We start from the raw sequence: 22,899 nt of genomic DNA on the forward strand, positions 1-22,899 counted from the left end.
AAGGATTCTACCCCTCCATCAGACATCCTCTTTCCCCCTCCTTCCCTCTTCCTGGGAAGTAAACCAGGATGCTGAATGCAGGCTGGGTGTCCACAGCAAGGCCACTCCAGGTACCACTTGCTGTCCTGCTGTGCCTGGTGATACTGTGCAACTGGGCACAGGGTATAGTCTCAGTAATAATTATTCCTCAAATGGCAATGTCCTGCTCTGGGTGCACTGTCACACCCCCATCTGTGTCCTCCCCAATCTGAAAGGACACAGGGTCTCACACCTGCTTCCGTTTTAGGAAAAATATTTTAATGGTAGATTTGAAACCTCTTTTTCTGAGGTCCCCTTCTTGGTAGAACCCCTTCACCCATGCTTTTCCCAGTCCAGCTGGGAAGTAACAGCTCCTCTCTGGAGGACACCCAACCACTCCTGGTGACTCGCCCTCCTGGGAGGCCAGCTCTGGGTCTAGGCTTTGGTGGGCCCATCACAAGTAAGTTTTTATAAAAAGTGGGCAGAACACTGTACTGTGCCCCTTTTCTGGATGCCATGGGACCAGCCCACAGCACTTTCCTACCCCTTAATTAAATAGCCCATTAAATAATCTCTTGGTGCTAGCAGAGGGGGTACTCAGCAACAAGTACCCTGGCTTGGCCGGGTCCCTGTGGTCCCAGTGCCTATACCATGACTGGATCTGGAACCCCTCAGGTAGCCAGGGGCATGGCCTCATCTCAGATTGGGCCAGTTCCAAGACCCCCCTCCCCAAACAGGAGAGAGTGAGTTCAAGGGGGTTGTGCTGGCACCAGGCATCCCTGCAACCATGGACAGGGGTCCCTCAGGCAGTGGAGTAGGCAACCCTCAAGGGTTACAGCTCTGGCCTAAGTCAGAAGTACGTGAGGTTCTTCACAGCTCCAATCTCCAGCATCCGCTTGATGGCCAGGGCCTCTTGGGACACGTTGTGGCCTGACCCCTGTGGAGACAGCCAAGGAAGTATATTGAGGGGCTCCCAGGGACCTCCCTGTCCTTCCCCATGGCCCCACACCTCTTGGGAGGTCTTTCCCTGTGTTGGCTCTTGGAAGGAAGGCAGATACACATGGCCAAATACAGAAGATCCCAGCCAGGGGTTCAGAGCTCTGACTCTGACTGACCTCATAGTGAGGCACCTCTGGGTGCCTTCACCTCTCTCTCACCCAATGTCTCTCTGTAGTCTGGTCCCCAGACCCATCTGAGCCACGGAACTCCCAAGCAGGGCCACTTACCGCCATGGACTTGAGTGTGATCTGCTCATAGTAGTGAATGGTCTGCTTCTTATTGTAGGCATCTGGGTAGCCAAAGCCTGCAATGTGCACTGAGTCGCAGAGGTGAAGGGCCAGGGTGATGGCCAACAGACCTGTGGTTGGTTTCTGAGGTACAAGACAGGGGAGGCATCAGAGGGTGTCCTGCTCCTCCCCTTTCTTCTGTGTCAGTGCTCTGATGGAATTTTTGGAGTCATGGACATGTGCTTCTTCTGCACTAATAGAACACCTCCTAGTCAGCTGAGCACTGGAATGGGGCTAGTGCAGATAAAGAAGCAGATATTTTTTTCTATGAAATTTTAATTCATTAATTTTTTTTGTGGTATTGGTACTGATGAATGAACCCAGGGGCACTTTACTAATGAGCTACATCTCCAGCCCTTTTATTTATTGAGAAAAGATCTCACTAAGTTGCTGAGACCGGCCTCCTGCCACAGCCTCTCAACTCTCTGAGATTACAAGTATGTGCTGCCCCCTAGCTCATGCATTCTAGTTGGAGCAGTCTACTGAGCTATACCCTTAGCCCAAGTTAACTAAACTTTAAATTTAAGCAGCCACATGTCGCAAGTGGCTACCATAATGGATCATACAGTTCCACATATCTGGGGGGAGGGGTTGGTCCTTGAAGGAAGACAATGGGAATCAGGATGACAATAATGGCAATCGTCATAACACTATTGCTTTTTGAGTACTTACTATGTGCCAGACACTATGTTAAGTGTTAACATTGTATGTAATACATCATCTCAACTAGTCCTCCCCAAAACACTTGCTATTTTAGTATTAGCTCCATTTTATGAAAGAAAAACTAAGGCTTACAACTATTAAGCAACTCAGTGAAAAGGAGGAAGGGATCTGCTATGTGACCCTTCATGGGATGGGCTCTCCCCTTCTATAAAGTGGGGATATTAATACCTTTCCTATCCAACTTTTGGACCACTATAGGACCTCACTTCCTCTACCTCTAATTCATCCACAGGGATGGGCAACCTGATGTTCAGACTTCACACGACTTGCCTTCCTCAGCTCCAGCAACCTATTTTGCAGAGCATCTCAGCTGCCCACTCCATTTGGGAACTACCTTCTGATGTGTCAGCCCTGAATGACAGTTTTCCCAGTTTTTCCTCCAGCATCCCTTTCGAGCTCTTGGTCTTCTCATTTCTGTCCCCTGCCTCGACTCTTTTTCACCCTTGTTGCTTTAACCGCCCCCTGCGGTCTCTCATCCAGTTTGAGCCCTGCAGAACCATACTGCCATCTCCTAGTTAATTCTGCCTGGACATGGGTTCCTCAAACTCACCATGCTCTTCTTCTTTCCTGCATTCTCTGAACTAATTAAATATATTACCATCCATCCACTTGTCCAAATTGGAAACCAAGAACTGGTCATATACCTTTCAACCCCAGAATCCTAGGAGGATCCCTATTGAATCTCACTTTTGTATAATCTACTCCCCTCAAAGATAGATGAAAATTGCCTACGGGATAAATACATTATGCTTCATTATGTTACTTTACATGGCAGAGTTGGCCAGAAGAGAGGAGATGATCCTGATGGGATGACCTAATTACCTAAACCTTTAAATCTGGGTGTTGAGGTCAGAGATGAAAGAAGTCAGAGATCTGAAGCACAAGAAGGATTTATCCTGCTTGAAGTCACTGGCTTGATGATTCTTGCCATATGGATCCCTCACTTAGCTGACAGCCAGCAAGGACATGGGGACCTCAGTCCTGCAACCACTGGAACCCAATTCTCTCAATAGCAAGAATGATTTTTCCCCAAAAGCCTCCAGACAAGAACTCAGTTCTTGTGACCAGTCTTGTGACACCCTAAAAACAGCCTACAGGAATATGACCTAATATGTGAGTATTATTTTAGGCCACTAAGCTCATGGTAAATCAGTTAGGCAGCAAGGAAAAAATCAAGACAATGTCAAGTCTGTGTCCAATCCTTGCTTTTCCTTTCCCACTGCTAGGAGCTGGATTCAGTTACTTACCTCCTTGTACCTCTCTCTCTAGCCTTCACTCTAGTCTATGTTCCCATGGCATACAATGTTTCTTGCTGCCCCTCAATTCCACTTGCACTGAAACAACTTAGTGGCTGGAGGAGAAGTTTGGTATTGCCAAATGGAAGGATTTTCCCCAATTCCCTGCTTGTTGGACCCCATGATCCCTCCAGGCCAACCCCAGTACTACTTCTTGTGGGGAGTCCCCCAGACTGCCCGCAGAAGAAGTGTGCCCCTTTTCTGAGTCCCACTGCCTTTGCAACATTTTATCACTCATAGTGCAACCTGGAGGCTCATTCTGCTACAATGCCTCTCCTTAGGACAAGGAGCACATCTCTCTCACAAGAATACAGGCCTGGAGCCTGGCACTGAGCAATCACACAAGTAGACATTCAACACATGACACTGAGTAACAGTAGATATTCAGTCAAGAATAAAATGATTAGCCAGGCATGATGACATATGCCTGTAATTCCAGCAACTCAGGGGAAGTGAAGCAGGAGAATCACAAGTTCGAGATCAACCTGGGCAACTCAGCAGGACTCTGTCTCAAAATGAAAAAGGCTGGGGATGTAGCTCAGCAGTAGAGCACCCTGGGTTCAATTCCTAATACCAGAAAAGGGCGGGGGGCATTTATTCAAAAGTTGGAAAATATTTACTGAGGAAGCACTGCATTCCAATTTCCATGATAGGCATTTTACGTAATTAATCATTTCTTAAATTCTATAATGGTCTTAAAAGTCAGAATGAGTATTATCCCCATCATACAGACAAGAAAACGGAGGGACCAAGTGGTAGAACTGCCCAGTGCTATACAGTAAGAGGTACAGCTCAGAATCCTGTCTATGACAGTTGGTTTTGCTCCCTCCAACATCCCGCACAGCACCCTGAGGGGGTATAAGATATGTGGATAAGTTCTTGGGAAACTACAAAGTGGATTACAACCTACCAGCTAAAGACCTCAGGGCACTAAGAGCTGAAATCAAAACTGTGACTCACAAAACTATACCACGACTTCTGTGACATAACATAGCAAACCATGACATGCAAGGCAGACTGCTAAAGCTCAGACTCTCTTAATTCAATCAGACCAATATGTTCCAAGATAAGATCACAGACTAAGCATCTGACAACTCTACACAGGCTTAAGCTGTTCCAAAGATAGAACCAGAGACTCTTCCAGCAGCTCCCAGTTTACAAATTCTGACCAGTGCCTGCCAAAACCACCCTCTAACTCCAGCCCCCAAATCCAACACATACCTCTTGCTCATTTCCCCTGTGGAGATGCCCCACAATTCCCCAAGGCATGAACTCTCCCTGCCACGACAGGCTAATAAATCTACCTCTAATTACAGGTCTGTTCCTGAAGGTCAAGTGTAAGTTGCTCTCTCTTATTATTCTCCCTGCTCCCACATCCCTCTGTGTCACCTCCCCACCCCCTCCACAGGACCCCAACCCTCAGGCCTGGGCTTCTTGTCACCAGCCCATCGTCACCTGTTTAATCTTTCGCGGCTGTTGCATTGGCAGGCTCAACAGTTTGTCAGCTGCAATCTCCATGAAGAAGGGATTGAGAATCCGAATCTGTTTGGGGTTGACGTCCCAGATGAGGGGGGGTTGTTTCCAGAAACCTTTTCGCACCTAGGGGGATGGGGTTGGAAGGGAGAGACATGAGAGTGGATGAACACCTGTTTTCTCCATTCCAACTCAGTCTGTGGTCATCAGCATGGGGTCCAAGTGTAGGCAGAAGGCCTTGGGAGTGCAGGTAAAAGGGAAGGGAGGTGGCCTGTGCCAGAGATGGAGGGAGACAGGCGAAAAGTGGGGTACCACCTCAGGGAGGCCAGGTGACAAGGTATGTAGAGTATGGGGTCCAACAACCTAAATATTCAAACAGGAAGAAGGGGCCTCAGCTTTAGGCTGTCTAAACACTTGGCAAAAATGCCAGATGGGATAGTTCAGGCTTCAACCAGATGGCAAGGTGAGGGAGTAGGCTCGTTCTGGGGACCATCTGGAAGGGCTCACAGCTTGTTTGTTCTGGCCTGCTCCTCGCTGCCTGGAGGTGACTGCTGGAGGGCGCCTCTGCCCCCATGTTTCACATAGGCAGACACATTCTGGTAGCTTTCCTGTACCAGACTCCTCAAGTGTGGGAGGGCCTTTGGCTGCCACTGCCTGACTCCTACAGGTTTTTGAGCCAGGCTACTGGGTAGTTTATCGGAAGCCCTGCAGGACACTGCCCTTGGCAGGAAGCCTAAGGCACTGACCTCTGAGAGCCTGGTTCATGCTGTCCAATCACCAGACCTTTAGGGCTGCAGGACAGGAATTGTGGAGCGTGAGATCCTAACTTGGACAGAGTCCCCATGGGCCCATCCCCCATTTACCCGCTTCTTATCACTCAGGATGGTCTCAATCCAGTGGAAATCCATCGCCTTGAAAGCTACTAGAACCAGGAGTGTGTCTGGGTTGTTCTCCACTTTGGGGTCAAAGTGGGCAGATTCAGGGTAAAAGAGACGCATGGTGGTCTTGGAGCCCACATCTCCCTCGTAGCCAGCCACTGGGGCATTGTTCAATCTAGGGCAGGGGAAAGGAAGCCTGTTATTAGAGCCTCCCTTTCCCCACCTGTCTACAGTCCCCTGCTTGGGATACCCAGCGTCCCAATAGAATTTGGAAGGGACAGTCATACACACCTGATGACCACATCATACTTGTTGATGGCATCTCCCAGGGAGCTGTTCCGTAGTCGATGCCCATTGCCCACCACGACACAGCGGCGACACTTGAGACTGCATGGGAAGAGGAGTCATCAAACCCAGGAGTCCTTGCTCTACTTAACTCTCACAGCTCTGGATCTGTCTGGGGCTCATCTCAGGAGCACTTCCTCCACTCTCTGCAGCCCCTGGTCCCCATGGAGCAGGCATCACCAAGTAGCCCTGCTTATTATCATGATGACTTTGTAATTCTGGGCCTTAAAGGGAGAGGTAACTACCTTGAGCAGAACATGGCAGAGAGGCAAGGAGGTAAGATGCAATGGGACCAATGCAGAGCTCCCTTGCAGGGAGCCTAGTCCTGCCTATTGCCATGGAAATACCCTCAGCATCCTCTGGCACCTGGATGCCCAGGCTAGGTTACTGTGGGGGTTGGCATACCTATATCCCCGAGAGATAAGCAGGCTAGGAAGGAGGATCAAATTTGCCACAGGGAACACTCAACAGGAGGCTCACTGGGATGGTGCTGAGCCATGACAATTTCACACTGGGGCAGGAAAGAGGAAGAGACACCCAGTCTTGAATAGGAGGAGTTATCTTCTTACCTCTGGATGCTCTCAGGTATGGAGTAGCTGGTGATGGCTAGCACCCGGAGGAGCAGGTCCTCTACAAACAGAACAAATGGAAAGGAATGAGACAGCAGTCACCAGCATCCTGAAGGCTGCCTGCCCTGCTCCATTCCTTAGAGCGCTGATCCTTCTTCCACCTTGATCCTGATGCCTGGGCCCAGCTTAGAACTTAGGCACAGAGAGAGTGGTTGGCAAAGAACAGGCATCAGTGTGGCCAACATGATCCACTATATCTGCTAAGCTGGGCAGAAACTTACCACTTCCCTTGGTCCCATAGGGCAGCTCATAGGCAGATGGCGTCTTGACCCAGAAATAATCTTTAAGCTGCAGGAAGATGGGCTGATCTCGGGAGTGGCTGCATGGGGTGGAGATGAAAAGGGGATTAATTTAGATGCCAGGGCAGGGTCAGGTCTCTGACTAATATTACATGGTCTTTCCTTTACCCTCTGGCTTTGCCTAACTTGTGTCCACCAGCACAGCCCCCTCCCTCCAGCCAGCCAACATTGAGGCTGAAGCCCTCAATTTTGGCGCTCCCCATACCTTGTCCTCTCCCCTCAGCCTCACGTACTTACTTGCCAAAGATCTTAGAGGCCTTCCTTTCTGCCTCACCCTGGAAGCATGGCTCCTTCTTCTCTGGGATGGGAAAATAAAAACTGGAGACAGAGAGGAGAAGGGAGCCCCAGTCAGATCTGGGGCCCCATGGTCAGGGTTCCAGGTAGCCCCTACCTCCCCCATGGCACACAAGTCTCAAAGCCCTGAGATGTGACTTGCAGGGTAGAAACTTTTTAGCTCAAGTCCTTTTTTTGCAGTGCTGGGGATCAAAGCCAGGGTCTTAAGCATGCTAGATAAGCACTCTACCTCTGAACTACATCCCTAGCCCCTCAACTCACATTCTAGTTTGAACTCTAATCACTAAGGATCCAACTCTTCCTGCCCCTGCACTCCCTTTGGGGATCAGGGGAATCATCCAGATCCTACCCACAGCAATGGTCACCCACCACAATGGCAACCCACCCTCAATGGAAGGACTCTGTCCTAGTAGTTGGAGAGGAAGAGTCATGACCTGGCTCTCAGAACCCTCCTGCCCTGCTAACCCTGCCCTGAATGCCCCATCCCTGAGAAGAACCAATGAAAGGACATAAAGATGCACTCACAGCTCAATGTACTTGTCTTCTCGGGAGATGGAATACCACACCATGACAACCAGGACCAGAGCCAACATGGCCAGGAGCTTCCAGCCTGCAGGGCACATGCACAGAGGAGCTAGAGGCAGAAACAGGCAGGTACAGCCCATTCTTCTTACCTGCCCCATTCTGGGCCCCTCCAACCCCCAGCTTGAGCAGACCCAGTCTCTGGCCCTCTCCTGGCCCTAGCTCAGGGCTGGGATCTGAATGTTTCTAGTGTTCTTTAGGATGAAGAGAGGGTCCCTGGTTCCCAGTCTGACCCTCCACCACCCCCAGGGGGTGCCAGATGCTGCAGAGATTGGCTTCTGGAGGCCCATCCTTCAGTGAGGGGGAGCCCCTGGACAACACTCACGGGACTTGCTGATCATGTTTCTCAGCAGGTAGCAAGGTTCCTGGGGAGAACTGTCATCCCGGCTGCCTCGAGCCACCTAGGAGGTAGGAGTCCCAGGTGTCTGTCTAGTTGGCTCCACAAACACTCCTGCTTAGACATTAGAGCAGGACACAGCCACAGCCCACCCCTTTTCTCCTCCTAAAAGCACAAAGCCACTCCCTGGGCAGCATTGCCAGAGCCACTGTCTCACTCTCAACATCCTCTTAACCCCTCCAAGGGCAGCATCAGGGATTCATATGTGGCCCTGCCACAAAAGGGAAACTGAAGCCCAGTCCTCAAAGTTTAGGTCCCAAGCCAGAATGGGCTTCTCCACCCTGTCTGGTGTGGTATCTGTATTTTGATTTTGACCTAGTAAGAATGAGCTTGAGGGGAGGGAGAGGTGCATTTTGGTTTTGTTCTTGGCATACTAGGGATCAAATCTCAGGGCCTCACTCATGCAAGTGTTCTACCACTGAACTACATCCCCAAGCCTCTCCACCCACTTTTTCTTTTTTGAGATGGGGGTCTCATTATATTCCCCAGGATGGTCAGGAACTCCTGGGCTCAAGCGATCCTCCTGCCTCAGCATTCTAAGTAGCTAGGACCACAGGTGCACACTGTCATGCTTGGTTCCACTCACCCTTTTGGGTTCTTGGGGGTAGAAAACCTGGGTGCTCTACCACTGAGCTACATGCCCAGCCCCTTTTTTGTTTTATTTTGAGACATTGTCTCATTAAGTTGCCCAGGCTAGTCTTGAACTTGTTGTCCTTCTGCCTTAGCCTCCCACATAGCTGGGATTATAGGCATGTGCCATGGCTCCTGGCTCCACCCACATTTGACACAAAAATTAAGCTAACTGTACCAGGGATGGATTCATATTTTATCTATTCTCCACCATCTAAGGCTCCCCTTGCTCTAGCCACCACCTCCCTCTCCTTATCTATCTCCCACAGCTCCTGCCAAGCAGGTGTGCTTGTGCCATAGACTGAGATGAGGGTGGGGCTAGGAGGGACCCCATGGGCCCCCCCTTCTGGGCCTTCTTGACTCTGACCCCAGGCAAACAGTGCCTGAGTCTCACCCCACATCCTGTAGGGTGAACTCAGTGAGAACGGGTGATGAAATGGGGAGACAGAAAATGGGGAGCCATGAGGGAGTAGTTAGTCAATGAGGAGTCTAGAGAGACTTCCAGCAAGGTAAGGGCAAAGGACTGGGTGAATCCAGAAGGGGTAAACTGCCTTGGACTCAAACTTAGTGACTCAGTCATGCTGCTAAGTCACTGCATAACAAATATCTATGCCTTCCATAGCCACAGGAAGAAGCACAGTGTCCGCCTCTTCCATCACGCACCCCCCCACACACATTCCAGGGCCCTGCCCTGCAGACCCACCCTGGTCACCTTGGGTGGGGACTGGGACTGTGATTTTATAAGAGCTCAGGTGACTGAGAATGAACCAGGAAAGGGAAGAAAGGACTAGTGTGTGACAAATGAAAAGTCTTTGATTATTTCTTAGGGATAGGGAGGGACAAGGCCTGGTCTTTGTTACACATCACAGATTAGATGATCCTGAATGCTGTTCTGTTATGGAGCAAATTCCCTGTTCCCCAACAGGGTGTTCCTCTGGCTATACTCTGAGTCCACAGACACTGAAGAAAGGGTCTTCAGTGCAAGGGACAAAGCCAGGGAAGGACCACCACTGGACATCCTCAGTAGGGTTAGTAGCAACCATCGACAGATCCCAGAGGAATAGAGGATGGCCCTAGCTGGTTAAAAAAAAAAAAAAAGAAGTCGTCAAAGATTCTCCCATTCCTGGCCTCTCACGTTGTAGGTAAGCACTTTATCATCGAGCTATCCCTACAGTACTGAAAAGTTAGAGATTTGTAATCAGAAGTTCCCAGTTAAAGTCATTATTCTAGAAACTCCCCAGATAGCTCTGCCCACCCACAGCAACCTCCAAGCCATTCCCCACCACATGGCCTCTTCATCTCCTTCACAGCCTTCTTTTGATCTGTAGTTAGCTTAGTTATTTGTTTGTTTTCTGTCTCCCCTATTGAAATATAAGCTCTGCAAGGTTCAGAATAGGTCTGTTCTATTCCCAACTCCAGCCTCCAGCATGATGCCTGGCACAGAGTAGAATATACCAGAAAGCACAGAATGAATGCCAAGTTTGTGGATGATCACATCTCCTTCACTGACCCTCAGTTGTCAGGCTGGAAAGTCAGCCTAATAGATCCCTGTTGCTCAAAATACATTTATCAGATCAACAACACGGGTAACACAAAGACCCTTATTAGAAATGCAGAATTTTAGGCTTCCTGCAGACCTACAAAATATTTGATCATGATCCCACATTCAAGTCTGAGAACCACTGATTAGGGAGGATGTTTTCACAATGGCTGAACAGAATTTCCTGTGGTACTCAAAAAAAAAAAAAAAAAAGAAAAAGAAAGAAAAGTGTGTGTGGCGGGGCAGGTAATACAAATTCCATACCTAGAAATTCTCAGAGAGTTAGTCTGGTCTAGCCTGGAATTTGCTTACACACTAGGTGATTCTAATATACAGCCATGGTGGAGAACCACAGATTGGACAACCTTGAAAGCAGACTTTTCAAACTTTGATATGCACATTCTGATTCTTATTCAGAGAATGTGGATGAGGCCAGAGGATCTTTCCTCTGACCAGCTCCCTCGCCAGGCTCTGCTGCTTAGCTGGACCACACTAAGTTGCAAAGCTCTAGGTCAGAGTCCCTCCAGCTCTAATGTTTTTCAACTTTATCAACTGTACCATCTCCTACTCTTCTTGCTCTCCTGATCTTCGTTTTGTAACCTGGATTCACTCCCTCTCAGTGCATCTCTCTTTATATCAGTAAGCCACAACAATGGCTGCACAATGCAGTCAACGGAGGAGTTTTAAAATATCCAGATGTGGGCTGGGGATGTGGCTCAAGCAGTAGCGTGCTTGCCTGGTATGCGCGGGGCACTGGGTTCGATCCTCAGCACCACATAAAAATAAAATAAAGATGTTATATCCACCGAAAACTAAAAAATAAATATTAAAAAAATTCTCTCTCTCTCTCTCTCTCTCTCTTAAAAAAAAAAAAAAATCCAGATGCTCCACTCTCCAAGATTTTTATTTAATTAGTTAGGGGTCTAGACAATAGTAGTAAAAAGCAAAATAAATAAACAAAAAGAAACACTGCCTCTCTGGTTCTAATGTGCAGCCAGGATGAAAAATACTACACAGAGCATGTTCCAGGCTAACTAAAAGACAAATACTCAGCCTTGCTCTAAGCAACCTTGAGGGTAGAAACTGGGGATTGGAGACAAGTAGCCTGGACCAAACCCAAACAGCAAGGCAACTAGCCCTCCTTTGACCTCTTTCCCAATAAAGTTCTGCATCAGCATGTCTTGATTCAAAAATGGAGCCAGTGTTGTGCTAAGCAGACCAGCTACACTCAGGGTTGCACCACCCCCTCTCCTTGCTGGGCCAAGCCAAGAGGATTGCCCAGTGGCTTCAGGCATTCCAGAAGCACAGCTTCTTGAGCACACTGCTGCCCAGGGAGACTTGTAGCTTTTTCCCACCCACTGTCCCACATTGCTGACCCAGCTTCTCAAAAAGGCAGGAGAAAAGTCACAGTAAGATACCTGGGTAGAAAAGCTGGCATCTGATCCAACCATGTTCAAGGTACACCAGCCTCTAGGAATGAGCAGCTGCCAAGGAGACCAGCTCACCCAGTCTGCGAGGCAAAGCTGACCCAGGGCAGGAGGGCTATTTGCTCTCACAGCACTCTGCCAAGAACCAAGGTGTCCGTGGCTAAAGAGAACTAGGGGAATGGGGTGAAGAAATAAGGCCCACTGGGAGCAGGAACCATGGCTCATACTGCCCCCGGCACTGACTATGTAATGCACAGCAGGTACCCAGTGAACCGAGAGGAGCACAACCGGATATCCCCCAGGGCAGAGCATGATGCCAGGGTCCTGAGCCCCCAGATCCACCACAGGATCATGGTTTAATGTTCCAAAGAAGGGGGCTGGGGAAGACCAGTGGGGGCAAAAGCCCAGGGTTTACTTAATGTTGCCACTGAATCTCACTATCCCTCAGTGGTGGTGGTTGTAGTTTTTAGTACTGGGGATTGAACTAAGGGATACTTTACCACTGAGCTACAAAGCCCTTTTAAGTTTTTGTTTACCTATGTAGGTACAAGGGATGGAACTCAGAGGCGCTCCACCACTGCATTACATCCCCATCCCTTTTTATTTTATATATATATATTTAATTTTGAATAGGGTATTGCTAAGTTGCTGAGGTAGAGCCTCCCAAGTTGCTGGAATTATAAATGTATCCCTCACATATGGCTCACTGACCCTCAGTGACTCTACAACAAAAATTGGAATCACTTTCCTCCCTGCTCTTTCAATACTCTCCCACCACTTCTCTCTCCAAATTCCTTCCCTGATCCCTCCCCATCAGTTTCCCAGAACTGGTCCCAATCAGTGACTCCATCCCCCTTGGCCCTATATCTCCCACCTCTGCTTCCTCCTCTACTCTCTTTGACTTATAAACACATTCCAGATCCCTTCTTCCTAAAAAAGCAAAAGTCTGTCTCAGCCTCTAACCCCTCTTCCTGTTACCCCTGCTTCTCTCTCCCCCCTTCCCTCCATCCTTCACTCCCTCCATCATTTTTATGCTGAAATTGTTCTTGATGAGACCATTTGGTGGCTTCCCGCCTCCTACTTGACCTAGGGCAGGAGGGCTATTTGCTCCTGCAGACCCACAAAATCAGAACCCTGCAAAGGGTTATTAAAAAATTAAAATATTAAAAATAAAAAACTCAACTCCAGGAAAGGGTTATTTTTCAATCTCATCATACTGTGACCTTGTTCACTGTTGACCATGCCTCCTTCATGGCTTTCAGGTCAAGGCCCTCTCCAGGTTTTCCTGCTACCCCATCCTCTGGAACATTTTTCCCTGGCTCTGCTTCCTTTGCCCACACTTTTTATTTTGCCTCTCTCCCTCCCTCTATGTGTCTGTCTGTCTGTCTCTCTCTCTCTCTTTCATACTGGTGATTGAACCCAGGGGTGCTCTATCACTAAGCTACATCCCCAGCCCTTTTGGTTTTTTTTATTTTGAGACATTGTCTCCCAAAGTAGCCCAGGATGACCTTGAACTTTTGACCCTCCTGCCTTAGCCTCCCAAGTAAATGGGATTACAGGTATGCACCAACAACAACTTACCCACATTTTTTTAAGTATATCAAAATTTATAAGGAAAGAGAAAAGGAAGCACTCTCAAGAGGAAAAGTGGGTTGTCTCAGAGAAAAGATTGTTCTTGCTCACATTTTAAAGCTAGCATTCTCCAGGATTTGTCCTGGAGCCCTTTCACACATTTTCACAGGACAAGTTCATTCATTTTAGAGGTTTGCTATTATTTGTACACTGATGATTTGAGTTCTTTATCTTTAGCCGTAATTTCTCTCTCAGGTTCATCCTACTATTTTTTTTTTCTTCTCTCCCCCACCTCTACTTCCCTCTCTTCCCTCCTTTTTGCAGTGCTGGGATTGAACCCAGTATCTCATACATGCTAGGGAAGCTTGCCACCACTGATCTACACTTCCACCCCACCCCACTTTTTAAAATGAATTTATTTTGAAACATCGTCTCCTAAATTTCCCAGGTTGGCCTTGAATTTGCAATCCTCCTGCCTCAACTTCTCCAAGTAGTTGGGATTACAGGCATGCGCACCTGGCTTCCATCCCAATATTTCTAATTGTCTACTTGGATGATCTTAATTCTTCAAACTGAAGCAGACTGTCCCCAGCAGACTGATCTCAGCAGCTCCCCTAACCACCAACCACATCCTCATCAAGCCTCCCAACTCCTCCTCCTTCAATCCCTCCCTAGCTGGTTACTAAATATTATGGGTTCTGTCCCTCCATAAGCTTGGCCAGCCAATGATCGCTGAGCTACTTTCCTTATGCCTGGCACCGAGAAGGCACTAAGGATGTTGAGCTTTATAAACCTCAGCTCCAGCAGCTGGGGCTGTAGCTCAGTGGTAGAGCACCTGCCTCACATGTTTGAGGCACTGGGTTCGAGCCACAGCACCATATAAAAATAAATAAAGATATTATGCCCATCTACAACTAAAAAAAATATATTAAAAGTAAAAAACTCGGGGCTGGGGCTGTGGCTCTGTGGTAGAGCGCTCGCCTAGCATGCACGAGGCACTGGGTTCGATGCTCAGCACCACATAAATATAAAATAAAGATATTGTGACCTAAAACTTAAGAATAAACATTTAAAAATAAATAAATAAATAACTCGTTTCCAGTGCAAAGGCTACATAGACTTTCAAAAACATTTTAGAATGCAGCCCCTCCCTGTCCCGGTTTCCTGAGCCACAGCCTGATTCCAGACTGCACCCTAAGTTAGCTGCTTCCTAACTGGACTCTCTATAACTCTTTTAACTCAGATCTCTTCCTCAGAACTGCCAACATGGTATTTTTCTAAGAAATTATATGGATCAAACCACCTTCTTCCTTCATTTGCTCCCCATTCCTTGAATGGAAAGCCAGAGCTCCTTACCAAGCAGCCAGAGCCCTTCAAACTCAGGCCTTGAGTTCAGCAGATGCACTGCCAACCCTCCCCCAAGCACATGAAAGGAGCCACCATTTCCTGCCCACCATTTCTTCTACCTTCCATAGTCCCCATAGTCCCCACTTCTGCCCAGCTTTAATGTGTTAGGATGCCTGCTTTTGATTCAATGTGGCCCCAAAGTTCATGTGTTGCAAACTTAACTCCTTGGTGTTTGGAGATGGAACGGTAAGAGGTGTTTAAAGCTGGGAACTATCTCAGTGATACAGCATTTGCCTAGTGAGCCTGCAGCTCTGGGTTCATCCCCTACTGGAAAAATGGGGTGGGGGGTGTTATTAGGTCATGGGGGCAGAATCCTTGTGGATTAATGCTTTTATTACAAGAATGGATTCATTACTACGGGAATGAATATGAGCCTAGTAATGAATATTACTATACATAGTAATGTCCAACAGGACATGCTCAGCCAGCCATCTCTGCCTCTCCCTCTTCCCTCTTTGCCTCCTGCCAGAAGATAAAGAGCAAGAAAACCCTAATCAGCTAAGCTCCCTTGATTGTAGACTTCCTGACCTCCAGAACCAAGTACTAAATAAACTTCTATTCATTATAAAGTATCTAGTCCATGGCACTGTTACAATAGCACAAAACAGACTTAAGACAGAAAATTAGTACTGAGACATAGGGACATTGCAACAACAAATACCTGAAATTTGGAAGCAGCTTTAGAACTGGGATAGTGGATGGAGGCTGCAAGAATCTGGAGACACAAGCTAGAAAAGGCCTAGATTGCTGAAAGCAGAAGATTATGAGTGATCCTGGTGAGGGTTCAGGAGAATTGTAGGGAAGGTTAAAACTTCTTAGAGATAACTTCAATGATCTTTAATAGGATGTCAGGAGAAATATGGATGGTGTCATGGTTTATATATGAGATATCCATCAAAAGTTCTTGTGTGAGACCATACAAGAACATTCAAAGATGAAATGATTAGTTATAATTTAATTAGCGGATTAATCCACTGATAAAAATTAACTAGGTGGTAGCCGTAGGCAGGTAGGGTATGGCTGGAGGAGACAGGTCACTGGGGGGTATGTCTTTGGGATTTAGTTTGTCTATGGTAAGAATTTCTCCGATTCCTAGACCTTGAGCTTCTTCCCTCTGCCACACCATTCTACCGTGATGTTCTGCCTTACCTCGGGCCCAGGGCTATGGAATGGGCCAACTATGGACTGAACCTCTGAAACTGTGAGCCAAAATAAGCTTATCCTTCTCTACATTGTTTTTGTCAAGTTTTTTTTGGTCACGGTGATGAAAAAGCTGATAAAAGAGGTAGTAAAAGCCATTCTCATGAGGTCTCAAGTGGAAGTGAAGAACAAAGTGCTGGAAACTGGGATAGAGACCAACCTTACTATGTGGTGGCTATGAACTTGGCTGGTTTGTGTCTGTGTCCTAGAACTTTATGAAGAGCAGAAAATACGTGAACAGACAGGATATTTGGTAGAAGAAAAATCTCAGTCACAAAGCACTCAGGTTACTGCATGGCTGCTGCTGCTGCTGCTGCTGCTGCTGCTGCTGCTGCTGCTGCTGCTTTTTTTTTCCCCCCCTTTGGTATAGGGATTGAACTCAGGGGTACTTAACCATTGAGCTATATCCAATCCCGTTTTGATTTTTTGAGATAGGGTCTCACTAAGTTGCTAAGGCTGGCTTTGAACTTGAGCTTCTCCTGCCTCAGCTTCCCAAGCCATTGGGATTACAGATGTGTGCCACTGCCCCTGGCTTGCCTGGCTTTTTTTTTTAACTGTGTACAGTAAAACCTAAACCCCAGAGACATATCCCCAGTGACCTGTCTCCTCCAGCCACACCCTACCTGCCTACAGCTACCACCTAGTTAATTTTTATCAGTGGATTAATCCACTGATCAAATTATAACTCTAATCATTTCATCTTTGAATGTTCTTGCATGGTCTCACATGCAAGGCCAGGGGCTGGGGATGTGGCTCAAGCGGTAGCGCGCTCGCCTGGCATGCGTGCAGCCCGGGTTGGATCCTCAGCACCACATACCAACAAAGATGTTGTGTCCGCCGAAAACTAAAAAAATAAATAAATAAGAACTTCTAGTGGACGCCTCATGATTTTAAGTGGAATTTATCATTAAAAGGGAAACAGAATTTAGGGATTTGAAGAATTTTCAGCCTGGCTATGTAAAGCATTTTTAGGAGAAAAAAAAAACACCAAGAGATCTTTTCATAAAGAGTTTAGAATGGTCAGAAAGAAGCCTGAGGCCATTCATCAGGAACACAGAAAAATGACCCCAAAGGACACAGATTGTTGGTGCTGCCCCTCCCAACACGCACCCAGAGCACCAACCCAGAGGGAGGGAAATCTGTCAAAAGGCCTAGGGCACCCTCCAACCTCAGGGCTCCATGCCCAGGACTGCTTTGAGTCTCCACTCTCTGCATTATGGTGCAGCCCACTCTGGGCCCCGTGACTCAAGGTGTAGCTTGGCCCACCACTCCAAAAGAAGCAAGCAGTAAGCACTGCTGGCCTCTACATGGTGCCAATTCTGCAGGCTTGCAGAATGCCAAAGCTGGGGGACATGCATTCCCCACTGAGATTTCACAGGATGTCCTTGAGCAGCCTGGGGTCCAGGTGGATTTGTCACAGAGGCAGACACTATAGAGAATCCCTCATAGGGCAATGCCTGGAGGAACTGTAGGGTCAGAGCTGCAAGTCCCCATTAGGCCTGAGGTAGGATGGAAAAAAATTTTTTAAAGGCAAAAAGAAGATAAAAGGAGGAATAAGGAAATATTATTCAACATTAAAAGACAATAAAATCATGGCATTTGCAGGTAAATGGATGGAGCTGGAGAATATAATGCTAAGTAAAGTTAGTCAACCCCCCAAAACCAAATGCTGAATGTTTTCTCTGATTTAAAGATGCTGATTCATAATGGGAGGGGGGCGCATGGGAAGATTAGATGAACTCTAGATAAGGCAAAGGGAAAAAGTTGAGGGAAGAAAAGGGAGGGGGCATGGGGGTGGGAAAGACGGTGGAATGAGATGGACATCATTACCCTAAATACATGTATGAAGATACGAACGGTGTGACTCTACTTTATGTACAACCAGAGATATGAAAAATTGTGCTCTATATGTGTAACATGAATTGTAATGCACTCTGCTGTCATATATAACAAATTAAAATTTTAAAAAAGGGAAAAAAACCCAGTGTACTACAGTGACACAGCAACTTCAATGTTTATAGCTGTACATTTCACAATAGCTAAACTGTGAAACCAAACTAGATGCCCTTCAATAGATGAATGGATAAAGAAACTGTGGTATATATACACAGTGGAATATTACTCAGCATTAAAAGAGAATAAAATTATGGCACTTGCAGGTAAATGGATGGAGTTGGAGAATATTAAGCTAAGTGAAGTAAGTCAATCCCAAAAAACCAAAGGCCAAATGTTTTCTCTGATAAGTGGATGCTGATCCATAATGGGGGTGGTGGGAGGAACATGAGAGGAATGGAGGAACTCTAGATAGGGCAAAGGAGAGGGAGGGGTAGGGAGGGGCAGGAAGGATGGTGGAATGAGATGGACATCATTATTCTAGGTACCTGTATGAATGGTGTGACTCTATGTACAACCACAGAAATGAAAAATCGTGCTCCATTTGTGTACTATGAATTGAAATGCATTCTGCTGTCATATATAACAATTTAGAACAAATAAATTAATTAATTTTTAAAAAGGAGGAACAAGGAAACAGAATTTTAAATATAACATTCTGCAGATGCCTATAATCCCAGCTACTTGGGAGGCTGAGGCAGAAGGATTACAACTTAGCAAGACCCTGTCTCAAAATCAAAATAAGGGATAGGGATATGTATAGCTCAGATTTAGAGTATGCCTGGGTTCCATTTCCAGTATCACAAAAAACTAAAAAAGTAATTTTTAAAAAACCTATAGTTCCACATACCTTTCCAGACCAGTCATACTAGTTCTTCTCGGCCTGTCTTGCCCAGATTTATGTGAAATCTGTAAATTTTAATGTAAATTCACCCACTTAAAAAAATAACCTTTTGCACTGTTAATTAGCCCATACAATAAATAGATTAAGGATGTGACGGCAATCTGGCTGGACATCTGTCACCCTACTGATCGCCAGAATTGATTCAGCTGATCTGGTTGGCTAGGCAGGAGTCCTCATCCAAGAGCTTCCCTCTCAAAGATGAGCAGTCTGTTGAAGAGGACGAACTTCCCCAATAGAGGAGGACTGTTCTTCGGTCAAGGGTGTAGAGTAGCTATGCTCCCTTTCTAGAACCCCCAAACAATCTCTCAATAAATAGATTAAGCAAAGAGAGATACATTTTCAGAAATCTATAACTTAGGGGATTTTCTAACATCATCAACTGATTAGATAATAACATCAATCTAAGGATCCTGAGAATAACCAGACCACTATAAACTGTCTTATGATTGCCAGACTGTTGTCATTACCACATACTTTCCCAAACCCTCTCTCACCTCTCACTGTGTATCCTTTAAAAGAAGAGCCAGAGACCCCCATAGCATGTCTCTCTCTTGCAATACCCCTCAATGTCCCTTAAATGTACATCTGCTTTCCTAAATCTCTTTAAGCACTTGAGTCTCAATGTAATGTGTGCTGAAATTCTTTTCCATCACGTATGTCAAGGACCCCATTTGTTCTGAGGTGAGGTCCCCTTCTGTGGAAACCTTGGACCTCCTCTGGTGACAGGCCCTGTGGAACAGGAAGTGTAGAGTGACCAAGATGCAATGTTAACCTGACAGAGCTGTAGGAAGCCCTAACTTGTGAGCTCAGCAAAGCCATAAAGGCAGGTGGGACTGCCCTAGGCCCCGCAGATGAATCAGCCCAGTGTGTCTGGATGGCAGAACACGGAGTCAAATAAAGTCCTGGAGCTTTATTACTTTCTTTTCTCACCTACTTCACCCTTTAGGGGTGGGAAAGTACCTCCTATGCTGTCCCTTCTTTGTATCTTAGAAGTATGTGACTGGTGATTGCATTTTGATTTCACAGGCTCTCAGCTGGACAGGAATTTGCCTCAGGATGAATCTTGCCTCAGTCTTACCTGTTATCTGACTTAGATGAGACTGAACTTTTAAGTTGGTTTTGGAACCATGTTAAGACTTCAGGGCTAAGGAAAGAGAAGGGAAATTGCATGGAAATGGAAGGAGACCCTCATGGTTATACAAAATTACATACAAGAGGAAGTGAGGGGAAAGGGGAAAAAAAAGAAAAAAAAAAAAACAAGGGGGAGAAATGAATTACAGTAGATGGGGTTGAGAGAGAAGATGGGAGGGGAGGGGAGGGGGGATAGTAGAGGATAGGAAAGGCAGCAGAACACAACAGACACTAGTATGGCAATATGTAAATCAATGGATGTGTAACCAATGTGATGCTGCAATCTGTATCCGGGGTAAAAATGGGAGTTCATAACCCACTTGAATCAAAGTGTGAAATATGATTTGTCAAGAACTATGTAATGTTTTGAACAACCAACAATAAAAATTTAAAAAAAAAAAAGACTTCAGGGCTTTTGAGGTAGAATGAATGTAATTTTTTTTTAAGTCAACATGAAATAATCAATAACTTTTAAAAATAACTTTATTTTAATTATTTATATGTGGTGCTGAGGTTTTAACCCAGTGCCTCACACACACTAGGCAAGTGCTCTACCACTGAGCTACAACCCCAGCCCCAGAATGAATGTCATGTGCACATGAGAAGGACATGAGTTTAGATAGGCTGGGGTAGAATGCTGTGGCTTGCATGAGTCCCCCAAAGTCCAGATGTTGCAAACATATTCCCCAATCTGGTGGTGGTGTTGGGAGGTGGGACTTTTAAGTGATACTTAGGTCTTGGGGGTTCTGCCTTCATGAATGGATCAATGCCATTATCTTGGGAGTAAGCTCCTTTAAAAAGGCCAAGTCTGCCCCCCATCCTTGCCCTTCTACCTTCTATCTTTCACTATGAGAGCATGCAGCATGCAGGCCCCTACCAGATGTGGTCCCCCAATCTTGGCCCAGTCTCCAGAACTGTGAGGCAGATAAACTATCCATTACAAATCACCCAGTCTGCAGTATTGTGTTATAAGAGCAGAAAACAGACTAAGATAATATTCTAACCCCTCCCCACTCTGTCAACAATCCCACTCCTATAGCATTGGCTCAAATGCCCCTCATCTATGAAGTCTGCTCAGATATTTCTATGAACAAATGTTTTTGTTCCCATAAAATATTTTTTATACCTTGAATTCTTTACTTACCAGGTAAAATAATGTTGTATTGTTACTGGTTTTATGTCTTGTCCATTATCCTATGACCTTTAACTTATTTATACAAGAGCCTATGAGAGAACCTGGATTATCCAAGATGCATTGTCACATAATGTAACTTTATATTTTATAAGTATGTGCTTGCTTACTTCCTTCTCCCCCACCCCCAATACCAGGAATTGAACCCAGAGGTATTCTACTACTGAGCCACATCTTCAGATCCTTTAATGTTTTATTTTGAGAAAGGATCTCACTAGGTTGCCCAAGCTGGCTTTCAACTTATAATTCTCCTGCCTCAGCCTCCCAATTTGCTAGGATTGTAGGGTTATGCCACAATACCTGTCTGTTTTATAAATGTCTGCCAAATAAGTAACAACATGGAATTAAAAGATGTACTACATTTCTTAATAATAACTGAAATGTAGTACACACTTACTATATGCAAGACCAGGATCTCTCAACCTCCACACCACTGATTTTGGGGGCCAGATAACTCATTGTTGGGGGGCCTCCTCTAACGTTCACTATAGGATATTTAACAATAGCTTGGGCCTTTACCCACAAGGTGCCAGTAGAACATCCCACTCTCTAGTTCTGACAAGCAAAATGTCTCCAGCCATTACCAAATGTTGAGAACCACTGTGCCAGAAACTTTCAAGGGTTGTTCAAGTATTAACTCAACCCTGCAGGTCAAACACTGTAGTTATCTCCACTGTAGAGAAAAGGCATGAAAGGGATGGGGGAGGTGCCCAAGTCATCCAGCTAATGAGGAGTGGAGCTCGGACTGAAACTTTAGTCCTTCCAGGACCCAACTCCTAATCTTTATTCCCTGCTGCCTCCAATAAAACCATCTCATGAAGGATTGGCTCCCTACATTTCAAGTACCTTAAGTGACCCCACACTCCACCACTGCCCTTTGGAGCAACTAGAGACGTGGGGTCTCTAGTATATCAAAGTCCTTCAATCAGGCCACTTCTCGGGCAGGCTTCCTTAGGACACACAGTCACCAGCCTCATGGCCCTGGTGCCCCTCTGCAGGCTCCCCAATATACTTTTAATGTACGTGGCTGCATTCATGGGATCACTGACACCCTCCAGCTGGGCACCAGACTTCCTCACATGCTGTCCTCTTCCTGCAGTCATGGCACACCAGAGGCACAGGACTTAATCACTCTGCTCCTAAATCAGGTCTCCAGGGTCCTACTCTCAATGGCAAGTCTTCCAGACGTCAGTGTGGGATACGCCTGCACCTGCATCCACACATTTCCCCAGCCTGTCAAGATGTGTAAGTCTGGTCCTAGTGGCCACTGCCAATATCCCAGTGCGGTGTGTAGTCCAAATCGTACTGTGTGAATGCAATGCAATCAATGCAGCTGCAAGGGAAGTTAGGACGAGGGCAGAGGTATGGGAGCTCTCCCTTCACGTCATAATCGACCTTGATCAGCCATTCTTTGGTACAGATGACCAACTAATTGTGATTCTCCTGGATAGACTGTCATTTTTATCACTTCTCTACTCAAAAACCTTCCATGGGCTCCTTATCTCACTTAGAAAAAAGGTCACATCCTTGCTCCGCCCTATAGCTACCTATATGGCCAGCACCTCTCGTCCTTCTTTTCCAACTGTCCCCTTCTATTCCACATCACCCAGTCCAGCCTCAGCAGCCTCCTCACAACCACTCCCCCCGGCTTTTTTTTTTTTTTTTTTTTTTGATGGTGGTACTGGGCACTGAATCCAGCAGGGCTCTACCACTGAGCTATATCCTCAGTTCTCTTTTCAGTTTTGAGACAGGGTCTCATGAAGTTGCCTGGGCTGGCTTTGAAC

General features: G+C 46.4%; 1 protein-coding gene across 10 annotated transcripts in view; it reads right to left on the bottom strand.

Annotated features, from left to right (window-relative positions):
* Positions 1–275: 275 nt before the first annotated feature.
* Positions 276–22,899, bottom strand: part of St3gal4 (ST3 beta-galactoside alpha-2,3-sialyltransferase 4) — a 46,239-nt gene continuing 23,615 nt past the window's right edge. For 4 of the 10 annotated variants that reach the window (XM_046432738.2, XM_046432737.2, XM_058575272.1 and 1 more), the window contains 10 exons: positions 8,148–8,223; positions 7,766–7,874; positions 7,184–7,300; positions 6,869–6,966; positions 6,588–6,648; positions 5,965–6,060; positions 5,659–5,848; positions 4,778–4,921; positions 1,245–1,388; positions 276–955 (listed from right to left, as the gene is read on the bottom strand). In XM_046432738.2, the coding sequence (XP_046288694.1) occupies positions 869–955; positions 1,245–1,388; positions 4,778–4,921; positions 5,659–5,848; positions 5,965–6,060; positions 6,588–6,648; positions 6,869–6,966; positions 7,184–7,300; positions 7,766–7,874; positions 8,148–8,163 (1,062 nt within the window). In that variant the 5' untranslated portion in view covers positions 8,164–8,223 and the 3' untranslated portion in view covers positions 276–868. Of the gene's footprint in view, positions 956–1,244; positions 1,389–4,777; positions 4,922–5,658; positions 5,849–5,964; positions 6,061–6,587; positions 6,649–6,868; positions 6,967–7,183; positions 7,301–7,765; positions 7,875–8,147; positions 8,224–22,899 lie in introns of those variants that run through there. The other 6 variants (XM_046432740.2, XM_046432739.2, XM_046432736.2 and 3 more) reach the window with 4 other exon arrangements.

The sequence above is a fragment of the Marmota monax genome, unplaced genomic scaffold, assembly GCF_021218885.2.
Source record: "Marmota monax isolate L192 unplaced genomic scaffold, Marmota_monax_Labrador192_F-V1.1 WCK01_AAM20220418_F8-fsc00062, whole genome shotgun sequence".
In the NCBI taxonomy this organism is placed as follows: Eukaryota; Metazoa; Chordata; class Mammalia; order Rodentia; family Sciuridae; genus Marmota; species Marmota monax.